We start from the raw sequence: 14,259 nt of genomic DNA on the forward strand, positions 1-14,259 counted from the left end.
CCCTCCCAGCATCAGAGTCTTTTCCAATGAGTCAACTCTTTGCATGAGGTGGCCAAAGTACTGGAGCTTCAGCTTTAGCATCATTCCTTCCAAAAAAATCCCAGGGTTGATCTCCTTCAGAATGGACTGGTTGGATCTCCTTGCAGTCCAAGGGACCTTCAAGAGTCTTCTCCAACACCACAGTTCAAACGCATCAATTCTTTGGCGCTCAGCCTTCTTCACAGTCCAACTCTCACATCCATAGATGACCACAGGAAAAACTATAGCCTTGACTAGATGGACCTTAGTCGGCAAAGTAATGTCTCTGCTTTTGAATATACTATCTAGGTTGGTCATAACTTTCCTTCCAAGGAGTAAACATCTTTTAATTTCATGGCTGCAGTCACCATCTGCAGTGATTTTGGAGCCTCAAAAATAAAGTCTGACACTGTTTCCACTGTTTCTCCATCTATTTCCCATGAAGTGATGGGACCAGATGCCATGATCTTCGTTTTTTGAATGCTGAGCTTTAAGCCAACTTTTTCACTCTCCTCTTTCACTTTCATCAAGAGGCTTTTTAGTTCCTCTTCACTTTCTGCCATAAGGGTGATGTCAAATGCATATCTGAGGTTCTTGATATTTTTCCCGGCAATCTTGATTCCAGCTTGTATTTCTTCCAGTCCAGCGTTTCTCATGATGTACTCTGCATATAAGTTAAATAAGCAGGGTCACAATATACAGCCTTGATGTACTCCTTTTCCTATTTGGAACCAGTCTGTTGTTCCATGTCCAGTTCTAACTGTTGCTTCCTGACATGCATACAGATTTCTCAAGAGGCAGGTCAGGTGGTCTGGTATTCCCATCTCTTTCAGAATTTTCCACAGTTGATTGTGATCCACACAGTCAAAGGCTTTGGCATAGTCAATGAAGCAGAAATAGATGTGTTTCTGGAACTCTCTTGCTGTTTCCATGATCCAGTGGATGTTGGCAATTTGATCTCTGGTTCCTCTGCCTTTTCTAAAACCAGCTTGAACATCAGGGAGTTCACGGTTCACGTATTGCTGAAGTCTGGCTTGGAGAATTTTGAGCATTACTTTACTAGCATGTGAGATGAGTACAATTGTGCGGTAGTTTGAGCATTCTTTGGCATTGCCTTTCTTTGGGATTGGAATGAAAACTGACGTTTTCCAGTCCAGTGGCCACTGCTGAGTTTTCCAAATTTGCTGGCATATTGAGGGCAGCACTTTCACAGCATCATCTTTCAGGATTCGAAATAGCTCTACTGGAATTCCATCACCTCCACTAGCTTTGTTCATAGTGATGCTTTCTAAGGCCCACTTGACTTCACATTCCAGGATGTCTGGCTCTAGATTAGTGATCACATCATCGTGATTATCTGGGTCATGAAGATATATTTTGTACAGTTCTTCTGTGTATTCCTGCCTCCTCTTCTTAATATCTTCTGCTTCTGTTAGGTCCATACCATTTCTGTCCTATATCAAGCCCATCTTTGCATGAAATGTTCCCTTGGTGTCTCTAATTTTCTTGAAGAGATCTCTAGTCTTTCCCATTGTATTGTTTTCCTCTATTTCTTTGCATTGATCGCTGAGGAAGGCTTTCTTATCCCTTCTTGCTATTCTTTGGAACTCTGCATTCAGATGCTTATATCTTTCCTTTTCTCCTTTGCTTTTTGCTTCTCTTCTTTTCACAGCTATTTGTAAGGCCTTCCCAGACAGCCATTTTGCTTTTTTTCATTTCTTTTCCATTGGGATGGTCTTGATCCCTGTTTCCTGTACAATGTCACGAACCTCCATCCATAGTTCATCAGGCACTCTATCTATCAGATCTAGTCCCTTAAATCTATTTCTCACTTCCACTGTATAATCATAAGGGATTTGATTTTAGGTCATACCTAAATGGTCTAGCGGTTTTCCCTACTTTCTTCAATTAAAGTCTGAATTTGGCAATAAGGAGTTCATGATCTGAGCCACAGTCAGCTCCTGGTCTTGTTTTTGTTGACTGTATAGAGCTTCTCCATCTTTGGCTGCAAATAATATAGTCAACCTGATTTTGGTGTTGACCATCTGGTGATGTCCATGTGTAGAGTCTTCTCTTGTGTTGTTGGAAGAGGGTGTTTGCTATGAGCAGTGCATTTTCTTGGGAAAACTCTATTAGTCTTTGCCCTTCTTCATTCTGCATTCCAAGGCCAAATTTACCTGTTACTGCAGGTGTTTTTTGACTTCCTACTTTTGCATTCCAGTCCCCTCTAATGAAAAGGACATCTTTTTTGGGTGTTAGTTCTAAAAGGTCTTTTAGGTCTTCATAGAACCATTCAACTTCAGCCTCTTCAGCATTACTGGTTGGGGCATAGACTTGGATTACTGTGATATTTAATGGTTTGCCTTGGAGAAGAAGGCAATCTTCAGTGCAAATGCCTCTCCAAAAGCCCTGAACAAGCAACACAGCCTTAGAAGTATAGAAGCCTCACCTTCTCCTACTCTACTGTGTCTATCTTTTTTTTTTTTTTTTTTTACAATCAGAACTTGCCAAATGCAGCACTAGGGCTGAGGACCTGGGGCTAATGGTTACTGGCACCAGCCAGGGGTAGGAAGAAGCCAGGAAAGTTGAAGGTCCAAGGCTAACATGCAAACCTAGCCACCCAAGCTTTATCCCAAACTGCAGTATAGACCACAGTGCAGCACCACTGAAGCTCTGTTTGAGGAGTGGAAGAGTTGTTAGGGATCACCTAATTCTACAAAACTCAGGCAGAGCTGTAAGACATCTATCCAAAGTGCAGTTACAGGCATTGTGGAGGGTATCCAGTGAGATATCTCATTCATTTTCAGATATAATTTTCTGGTTTTGGCAGCCACGTGAAAGCGAAAGTCACTCAGTCGTGTCTGACTCTTTGTGACCCATGGACTATACAGCCCATGGAATTCTCCAGGCCAGAATACTGATGTGGGTAGCCTTTCCCTTTAGCAGGGGATCTTCCCAATCCAGGGACCGAAACCAGGTCTCCTGCATTGCAGGCAAATTCTTTACCAGCTGAGCCACAAGGGAAGCCCATAGCTTTAAAAAATTATTTAGATTGACCCAAAATCTGAGGAACTTGTTTTTGACATCCCCCACTCATTCCCCAGTTTTCATTCCAATTCCAAAGAAAGGCAATGCTGAAGAATGCTCAAACTACCGCACAATTGCACTCATCTCACATGCTAGTAAAGTAATGCTCAAAATTCTCCAAGCCAGGCTTCAGCAATATGTGAACTGTGAACTTCCTGATGTTCAAGCTGGTTTTAGAAAGGCAGAGGAACCAGAGATCAAATTGCCAACATCTGCTGGATCATGGAAAAAGCAAAAGAGTTCCAGAAATCATCTATTTCTGCTTTATTCACTTACAGATGTGAAAATACAGTCTGGTTCCACTGATATTGGAACCTTGAATATTTCCCAAGCACCTGGGCTAGCTGTAACTCTAGGGCTCAGAGACTCTGCCCTCTGGGAGCTTCTCCATAGCTGCTCCCTTTGGACAAAAAGGTCATTTTGGAACAGGAAGACAGGTAGATAGGAGAAGCGATGGTTTTCTTTCTCTGTAAAAGAGAGGGAATTGGAATCCAAACTTCCATTGATATGTGCTCTGTAGATAGTTTCCGGCTATGGGTCTTACATTCATCCTTATGTGTTCATATCATTTTGCATATACACTTCTGGTACTTTCCATAGATTCTATAAACTCACTCAGAAGTTCTCATGGAATTCCTGAAATATGTTTAATATACAGGGACTTCCAAAATCATGCTATTGAATGGATCGATGTAATAATGATAAAAATGCAAAAGAAAATTAAGAAAATATTATCTAGAAAACACAATGTATTTTTCAGAGAGAAAATACAACAATAGTCTTTGGTGCATAAAATATTCTTAAATTGTATGTGTATACAACTGGTTATTAGGAAGCATGATTTGCTCCTCTATTTTTATTTTCATTTTTAGCCTCACTTATATTATTCCTGCTTTTCAAATTATGGGAGCAAGCATCATCCATTTCCTTAAGGTACTTCTTTGTTTTATTTTTATTTCACTTTCTTCTGCTTATCTCAATATCCTATTTCTTTTCCCTTCTGAAAAGTGAAATCTCCATTTTACTTAAAATATGTCGTATTAATTAATCTCCAGTATGCTTATTTAGGGCTTCCCAGGTGGTTCAATGGGGTATCTCCTCGCTGCTGCTCCTGCACCATGCAGCTGCCTGTGAAATTGCTGCACTCAATATGCCAGCAAATTTGGAAAACTCAGCAGTGGCCACTGGACTGGAAAAGGTCAGTTTTTATTCCAATCCCAAAGAAAGGCAATGCCAAAGAATGCTCAAACTACTGCACAATTGCACTCATCTCACACACTAGTAAAGTAATGCTCAAAATTCTCCAAGCCAGGCTTCAGCAATACGTGAACTGTGAACTTCTAGATGTTCAAGCTGGTTTTAGAAAAGGCAGAGGAACCATAGATCAAATTGCCAACCTCCTCTGGATCATCGAAAAAGCAAGAGAGTTCCAGAAAAAAAACATCTATTTCTGCTTTACTGACTATGCCAAAGCCTTTGACTGTGTGGATCACAATAAAATGTGGAAAATTCTGAAAGAGATGGGAATACCAACTGACCTGCGTCTTGAGAAATGTGTGTGCAGGTCAGGAAGCAGCAGTTAGAACTGGACATGGAACAACAAACTGGTTCCAAATAGGAAAAGGAGTATGTCAAGGCTGTATATTGTCACCCTGCTTATTTAACTTATATGCAGAATACATCATGAGAAATGCTGGGCTGGAAGAGGCACAGGCTGGAATCAAGTTTACTGGGAGAAATATCAATAACCTCAGATATGCAGATGACACCACCCTTATGGCAGAAAGTGAAGAACTAAAGAGCCTCTTGATGAAAGTGAAAGAGGAGAGTGAAAATGTTGGCTTAAAGCTCAACATTCAGAAAACAAAGATCATGGCATCCGGACCCATCACTTCTTGGCAAATAGATGGGGAAACATTGGAAACAGTGTGACAGTTTATTTTTCTGGGCTCCAATATCACTGTAGATGGTGATTGCAGCCATGAAATTAAGACACTTACTCCTTGGAAGGAAAGCTACGAACCAACCTAGACAGCATATTAAAAAGCACAGAGATTACATTGTCAACAAAGGTCCGTCTAGTCAAGGCTATGGTTATTCCAGTAGTCATGTATGGGTGTGACAGTTGGACTATAAAGAAAGCTGAGTGCTGAAGAATTGATGCTTTTAAACTATGGTGTTGGAGAAGACTCTTGAGAGTCACTTGGACTGCAAGGAGACCCAACCAGTCTGTCTTAAAGGAGATCAGTCCTGATTGTTCATTGGAAGGACCGATGTTGAAGCTGAAACTCCAGTACTTTGGCCACCTGATGCGAAGAGCTGACTCATTTGAAAAGACCTTGATGCTGGGAAAGATTGTGGGTAGGAGGAGAAGGGGACGACAGAGGATGAGATAGTTGGATGACATCACCGACTCAATGGACATGAGTTTGGGTAAACTCCAGGAGTTGGTGATGGACAGGGAGGCCTGGTGTGCTATGGTTCATGGGGTTGCAAAGAGTTGGACACAACTGAGCGACTGAACTGAACTGAACTGCGGTGGCTCAGTGGTAAAGAATCTGCCTGCCAATGCAACAGACTCAGGAGATGCAGGTTTGATCCCTGGGTTGGGAAGATCCCCTGGAGGAGGAAATGGCAACCCTTTCTAGCATTCTTGCCTGGAAATTCCATGGACAGAAGAGCAGTCCATGGGCTCACAAAGAATCAGGCACCACTGGCATGCAAACACACACACACTTCACTGCTTGTATCTAAAAAAAACATAAGTGCTGAAAATTCTTTTTAGTTATGGCTTATAAACATACTTTAAAAATTTTTTAATTGACCTATAGTTGATTTGCAATAATATGTAAATTTTAGGTGATCCACTTAGTGATTCACAATTTTTAAATATTATACTCTGTTTTAGTTTGTTATCTCTATCTACAGGTCTGTTGCTATCTTGTTATATTCACTAGTTTTACTTTTTAGGTTTCACATACACATGATATCACATGATATTTGTCTTGCTCTATCTCAGTTATTTTTCTATGCATAGTACCCTACCAAGTCCATTAAATTTTGTTGCCATCTAACTATCTATCTATATATCACATCTTCTTTATCCATTCATCTTTTTTTGATTGGTCTAACAATAAAATATAATTTGATGTAGTTATTTATATCAACAAAGTAGAGGGAAAATATACAACGATCTTAATTAAATCAGAAAAAAACATTTAACAAAATTCAATATCCTTTCATAATGTGTGTGCTGTGTGTGCACCCTTTGCAGCTAACATTGTACTAGATTTCCTAAGCAATGCAATAAATGAAAGGAAAAACGCATATAGTTTGGGGAGAATGAAGCAAAACTGTCTTATTTAAAGAAGACCATATCAAGTATGTGGAAAGTCTTTCAAATTCAATTTTTAAAACTGCAAAAATCTCAGAATACAAGATCAACAGATAAAATCAATATTTTTATGTACTAGAAGCAAACCATTGGAAAATGAACTTGAAAAATTGAAAATAGTATTACATTATAATACATAGGAAAACTTTTAAAAAACATATGTGAGATCTGTACACGGGACTAAAAATATTGCTATGATAACTAAGAAAATGTAAAAAAATATGAATTCATGAGTTCTAAGTAGCTTCATTGTGTCCAACTCTTTGCAACCCTATGGACTGTAGCTCACCAGGCTCCTCTGTCCATGGGATTCTCCAGGCAAGAATACTGGAGTGGGTTGCCATGCCTACCCCAGGGATTGAACCCTGTCTGTTATGTCTCCTGCGTTGACAGGCTGGTTCTTTAGCCCTATTGGCATCTGGAAACCCTTAAAAAATGTAAATATATGATATTTGCATGAGTTTGAAGGTGCAATATTTTCAGGACATTAATGTTCATCAAACTGATCTGTAGATTCAATGTAATCCTAAATAAAAATCATAGCAGCCTTTTTGTAGAAATTGGAAAGTTTTTTTTCTAAAATTTGTATGAAAACAAAAAGGACATAAAAGAGTAAGGACAATTTTAACAAGGAACAACTTTGGAGCACTCACATTATTTCATTTCATTACACAAAAAGTGGTAAAGTAATCAAGACATTATGTTTTCTGTGTAAGTATACATAGAATAATGGAAAAGAAAGGAGGGTCCAGAAATAGACCTATACATTAATGAATATTGCCTTTTGACTAAGGGCCTAAGGTAATTCAATGGGAGAAATTATAGTCTTTTCAGCAAATGCTGCTGCAACGATGTATTTCCATATTAAAAAAAAAAAAGAAGAAGGAGTCATTATCCAATACCACATACAAACCTTAGGCTACAGACTTACACCTAAAATCTTAAAGTAAAAATTATTAGAAACTGTTGGAGAAGTCTTTATAAACTTAAGATAGGTCACATGTGTGTGCTCAGTCATGTCTGACTCTTTGCGACTCTGTGGACTGTAGCCTGCCAGGTTCCTCTGTCCATGGAATTTCCCAGGCGAGAATACTGGAGCAGTTGTTATTTCCTTCTCCAGGAGATCTTCTGACCCAGGGATCTGGCATCTCCTGCATTGACGGATGGATTCCTTACCACTGAGTCACCTGGGAAGCCCCAAGACTGGTCATATTTCTTAGTTAGGACAAAAAGTGCATCAAAACACTTAATGCTGCTGCTGCTGCTAAGTCACTTCAGTCATGTCCGACTCTGTGCGACCCCATAGACAGCAGCCCACCAGGCACCCTCGTCCCTGGGATTCTCCAGGCAAGGACACTGTAGTGGGTTGCCATTTCCTTCTCCAACGCATTAAAGTGAAAAGTGAAAGTGAAGCTGCTCAGTCGGGTCTGACTCTGAGTAACCCCATGGACTGCAGCCCACCAGGCTCCTCCCTCCATGGGATCTTCCAGGCAAGAGTACTGGAGTGAGTTGCCATTGCCTTCTCCTAAAGACTTAATAATGATGTTATATTTCATCAAAATTTAAAACAACAGCTCTTTAAAAAATGAAACATGGGAAAATGAGAAAGCAAGCAAACCATAGGTTGTGAGAAATTTTCATAATGGATATTTCTACCAAGTATTCTTTTCTAAATTTATAATGCTATTATTTATGTATAAAATAAATAACCCAATTTAAAAATAAAAGACTTCAATAGACTGTTTTCAAAACAAGCCATTTAAACAGCCAACTAGAACAACACAAAAACCAGATTTTTGAGGAAACTCCAGGAGATGGTGAAGGACAGGGAAGCCTCACATGCTGCAGTCCATGGGGTCTTAAAGAGTCAGACAGGATGGGGCTACTGAACAACAACAAAGAGATGCCACTGCACAGCTACTAGAAGGGCTGAATTTTAAAGAGACTGAAAACACCAAGTGTTGGCATGGATGTTGGCATGGGTGAGAAACCCAGTAAGAAATGGTTTCTCACTGTTGGTGGGAATGTAAAATGGAACAAAGATATTCAAAGCAGCTTGGCAATCTGCTAGAAATTTAATCATACCCTTACTATACAATCTTTGCAATCTACTTGTAACACCAAGGAGACATAAAACATTTATCCACACAAAGTCTTTACTTACATGTTCCTAATGGTTTCATTAATAATATGTAAAATCTTATATTTAGGTTAAGTGATATTATATCTATATTTGTAAGACCTTCACCTTGGTATCCAGCTATATAGTTTTAAACCATGACATTTTTTAATATTGAAATCTTTGAGTGAATGGGTTTTGTGGGAAATCTTCAAGTAATAATGAGAAAGTTATCTACAGTATGAACCAAGTAGTATCTTGACAGATTGCTTTCTACTTTTGAGAATGCATTTTCACCAATAAAATACTGATATATGCTTATACTTATTGCTTCTTATATAAGTGCATGCTTGTTTTTATTCTTTTATTTTTATTTTTTTAGTTTTTTATTTTTTAAATTTTAAAATCTTTAATTCTTACATGCGTTCCCAAACATGAACCCCCTCCCACCTCCCTCCGCATAACATCTCTCTGGGTCATCCCCATGCACCAGCCCCAAGCATGCTGCATCCTGCGTCAGACATAGACTGGCGATTCAATTCTTACATGATAGTATACATGTTAGAATGTCATTCTCCCAAATCATCCCACCCTCTCCCTCTCCCTCTGAGTCCAAAAGTCCGTTATACACATCTGTGTCTCTTTCCCTGTCTTGCATACAGGGTCGTCATTGCCATCTTCCTAAATTCCATATATATGTGTTAGTATACTGTATTGGTGTTTTTCTTTCTGGCTTACTTCACTCTGTATAATTGACTCCAGTTTCATCCATCTCATCAGAACTGATTCAAATGAATTCTTTTTTATGGCTGAGTAATACTCCATTGTGTATATGTACCACAGCTTTCTTATCCATTCATCTGCTGATGGACATCTAGGTTGTTTCCATGTCCTGGCTATTATAAACAGTGCTGCGATGAACATTGGGGTAGATGTGTCTCTTTCAATTCTGGTTTCCTCGGTGTGTATGCCCAGCAGTGGGATTGCTGGGTCATAAGGTAGTTCTATTTGCAATTTTTTAAGGAATCTCCACACTGTTCTCCATAGTGGCTGTACTAGTTTGCATTCCCACCAACAGTGCAGGAGGGTTCCCTTTTCTCCACACCCTCTCCAGCATTTATTGCTTGCAGATTTTTGGATCGCAGCCATTCTGACTGGTGTGGACCTGGGAAGGGCACATGCTTGTTTTTAAAATATTTGCTCCTAGTGCTAAATAGGAGCAAATAAATCAAATAGTAATTTTTTCTTTTACATTATGAGAGGAAGAAGAAAAAGATTTCTATAGATGTTTGCAGAATGAAAGTTTAAGTAGGTCAAGAGATGTTTTCTGATGCTTTCAGTGGTGATTGAAAGAACCAGATTTTGGGGATAGTGCTAAGCTTTGTGAGATTTTCCTTCTATGGTGAAAATGATATAACACACTTACATGTTGTCACTGAGGCACAAATCTTATATGCAGAAATGATCTTCTAAACAAATTATTCACTATTTTCAAGTAATAGAATAACATGAAACACAGTGAGACCAACTCATTTGTTCCTAGGAAATTGTGTGTGTGTGTTGTTGTGCAAAGCTTACAACTCAGACCTTCTAACTCTGTCTGGTGCTTTCCTATGTTGCCCAGCACCTTAATGCCCATCAGTCAGTTAGTTCAGTCACTCAGTCGTGTCCGACTCTTTGCGACCCCATGAATCTCAGCACGCCAGGCCTCCCTGTCTATCACCAACTCTCAGAGTTCACTCAGACTCATATCCATCGAGTCAGTGATGCCATCCAGCCATCTCATCCTCTGTCGTCCCCTTCTCCTCCTGCCCCCAATCCCTCCCAGGATCAGAGTCTTTTCCAATGAGTCAACTCTTCACATGAGGTGGCCAAAGTACTGGACTTTCAGCTTTAGCATCATTCCTTCCAAAGAAATGCCCATAGAAGCACATGATTCCATTCCTCAGCCTCCTCTTCATTTGAGAAGAATATATTTCTGGAATTATTATTTGTATTCTTCCTAGTCCAACTTTGAACTCCCAAAAGCAATACTAATGTTTGATTTATTTTTGAATCTTAATAGCTAACAGGATTCCCAGGACACAAATGTGCTTAGAAACTGTAAAATTAATAAGAAATAATTTCTATATAATTTGTTATATCTGCAAGTATTATTACTGAATCATATATTATATTGCTTAACAATTCTTTAACTCATTCACATAGCTGTGTTTGCATATCATTCACATAGCTGTCTTTGCATATCTTTTGGATTCAAGAGATACATGTCCAAAGCACAGACACTTTGGGGAAAAAATTTAGTAGTCTCTTAAATCTGCTAAAACTTTATGATAACTGTTAGACACAAGAGTATTCAGAAAAAAACAAACTGTGTCCCCTTGCAATGCACACTCCTGGAGAAGAGAAGAGGAGAGACAGTAAGGCAGTGAGAAAGAAGCTTGTGATATGGTTGGAGACTGAGAGAAAAAGACCCATTTACCTACCAGTTAGAGTAGGAAGTGGCAACCTACTCCAGTATTCTTGCCAGGATAATTCCATGGTCAGAAAACCTGTGGGCTACAGTCTATGAAGTCGGAAAGAGCTGGACATGACTGAACTGACTGAATAAGCACACAGAGACCAATAGCAACCTTCCACTATTCAGGGCTAAAGTTTCAGCTCCTATGTCTCTAATATGTTATATTTAGTGGAAATAAGAATAAGAACACCTTACAAATTGTATAATATAGCCCACAGAACATCCACAATTGTTTACACCAGAATATGAAATATATGGCATATTAAAAGTTATTTTTTCAGGACTTCCCTGGTGGCTCAGATGGTAAAGAATCTGCCTGCAATGCCAGAAACCTGGGTTCAATCCCTGGGTCTGGTAGATCCCCTGAAGGAGGGAATGGCTACCCACTCCAGTATTTTTGCCTGGAGAATCCCATGGACAGAGGAGCTTGGCAGGCTATAGTCCATGCAGCTGCAAAGAGAGGGACAAGACTGAGTGACTAACGCTTTCACTTTCATTCAGGAACATAAATCTCTTCCTTTAGAATCTGCTTAAGGACATTTATTATTTTGCACTTTTGGAAAAAAAAGTGTGGGAAAAGGGGAGAAATGATCATGAAGATTCATTTTTGAGAAGTGAGAGAAAGAGAAACTCTAAAAGAAATGAAAGCTTTATTAAAAGGAAAAACAGACAATTTGCATAGTTTGAGATTAAAATTCATAGATACAAATTTCAATCCACTCATCCACTATTGACTCAAAGCCATCCTATTTTAGGGATGCAGAGATCCACTTGTCCTAGTTACCAACCTTTTTTCAGTAATCTCTGGATTCCTTGTTTGATCTCCTGGGTTCGCACTCCATAGACAATGGGGTTGAGGGCTGGAGGGATGACGTGGTGGAGGATATTGAGCAAGACTGGCACATCAGAGGACACTTTCTTTTCTACCACAAGCGTGAAGACAAAAACCAGAAGGACAGTGCTAAAGAAGAGGATCAGGATGAAGTGGGAGCCACATGTGCTTAGGGCCTTGGCCACAGCTCCCTCTGACTTGAGTCTCAGAACAGCCCTTAGAATGAGGGTGTAGGAGAGGAAGATGAAGATGAGGTCCAATCCCAGCAGAGTCCATCCACAAGCAAATTGGTAGAGACGATTGATGATAATATCACCACAGGAGAGCTTGGAGACAGACATATTGGCACAGAGGCAGTTCTCAATGACATTTTCCTGACAATAATGGAGACGTCCTGAAAGAATGGGGATGGGTACTGTCAAGAAAATGCTTCTGGCCAAAATAAAAATGGCTGCTTTGACTACAAATTGGTTAGTGATGACAGACGGGTAATGCAGAGGGTGGCAAATGGCCACATAGCGGTCATAGGCCATGACCATGAATGTGCAGGACTCCATGGCAAAAATACTATTCATGGTGAACATCTGGAGGAAGCAGGCAAAGAAGCTGATAGACCTGAGATCAAACCAGAAGATGGCCAGGACCTTGGGGATGACAGTGAGGCAGAGCGCCATGTCCAGCAGGGAGAGGAGGCTGAGCAGGTAGTACATGGGCTCATGCAGAGAGGCCTCCAGCCAGATGGTGATCAGGAGGGTGGTGTTGGCCCCCATGGCCAGAAGGAAGAGGAGACTGAGGGGCAGGGACAGCCAGTGCTGCCAGCTGGGGGACCTGACAAAACAGTTCAGAAGGAAGTCTGAAAACTCAGTGGAGATGCTGCCATTTTGGTGTGCTGTCATATTTTGTCAAATGTTCCTGCACCTTCCTTTTAGTGATCTGTAAAATTGGGATAAAAATTAGCTACTGATTCAAGATACATGGAGACAGAACAAATTGCTTTACTTAAGTGACTTATGCATCCTGGCAGATTATCCATCTCTAAGTGAATTTTTGTGTATATCTTATGTATGCAATATGATATTCATATTACTTTAAGCAATTCAGAAGGCTGAGGTGCTATGATTTCTTTGTAGTGTTTGATTTCTTCAAGGTTTATTTATAATATTTTAACAGAGTATATATTTGCTTTATAATATTTTGTTAGTTTCTTCTGTACAATAAAATGAATCAGCTGTATGTACACATATATCTCCTCCCTCTTGAATCTCCTTCCCCCTCACCACCCCTACTGCCATCTTACCTAAGTCATCACAGAGCACTGAGCTGAGCTCCCTGCACTATACTGCAGGTTCCCACTAGCTATCTATTTTAAACATGGTAGAGTATATACATCAATCCCAGTCTCCCACTTCATCCACCCATAGCACTCTTGTATCCACATATCTGTTCTCTCTGACTAGATCTTTATCCATGCCATGCAAATAGGTTCAGCTGTACTGTTTCACCAAGTTTCACATATATGTATTAATATATGATATTTCTTTTTCTCTTTCTGACTCACTTCATTTTGTAATTTTTAATAGAGCTGTTAAATCTTTATAGAAATTAAGGAGAAAATTACTTAGGAAGCTTCTTTATAACAGGTGAGTCTCTAAATTCATACTCTTGTTTCTTCACTATTTAAAAATGATTACATGGACTACAATATCTACAATTTAATTTGAACAATACATGCTAATAAGCAGCAGAACCTGGCACAACTTAGAGACTCAGATAAATGACTATAGACCACCAGCTACCATAATTTGACCTTTCAGCTGTATTTATTATGCTTTAATTGAAGAGGAACTAAAAAGCCTCTTGATGAAAGTGAAAGTGGAGAGTGAAAAAGTTGGCTTAAAGCTCAACATTCAGAAAACGAAGATCATGGCATGCGGTCCCATCACTTCATGGGAAATAGATGGGGAAACAGTGGAAACAGTGTCAGACTTTATTTTGGGGGGCTCCAAAATCACTGCAGATTGGAAGAAAGATTATGACCAACCTAGATAGCATATTAAAAGCAGAGACATTACTTTGCCAACAAAGGTCCATCTAGTCAAGGCTATGGTTTTTCTTGTGGTCATATATGGATGTGAGAGTTGGACTGTGAAGAAAGCTGAGCACTGAAGAATCGATGGTTTTGAACTGTGGTGTTGGAGAAGACTCTTGAGAGTCCCTTGGACTGCAAGGAGATCCAACCAGTCCATTCTGAAGGAGATCAGCCCTGGGATTTCTTTGGAAGGAATGAT

At 39.7% G+C, this 14,259-nt stretch overlaps 1 protein-coding gene across 1 annotated transcript; it reads right to left on the reverse strand.

Annotated features, from left to right (window-relative positions):
- Window positions 1–11,919: 11,919 nt before the first annotated feature.
- Window positions 11,920–12,867, reverse strand: LOC101120190 (olfactory receptor 56A3-like). Its single transcript, XM_004016219.2, has one exon. The coding sequence runs from the start codon at window positions 12,865–12,867 to the stop codon at window positions 11,920–11,922; it is 948 nt and encodes a 315-aa protein (XP_004016268.2).
- Between the last annotated feature and the right edge of the window lie 1,392 nt (window positions 12,868–14,259).

This window comes from Ovis aries, chromosome 15, assembly GCF_016772045.2.
Source record: "Ovis aries strain OAR_USU_Benz2616 breed Rambouillet chromosome 15, ARS-UI_Ramb_v3.0, whole genome shotgun sequence".
Classification (NCBI taxonomy): Eukaryota; Metazoa; Chordata; class Mammalia; order Artiodactyla; family Bovidae; genus Ovis; species Ovis aries.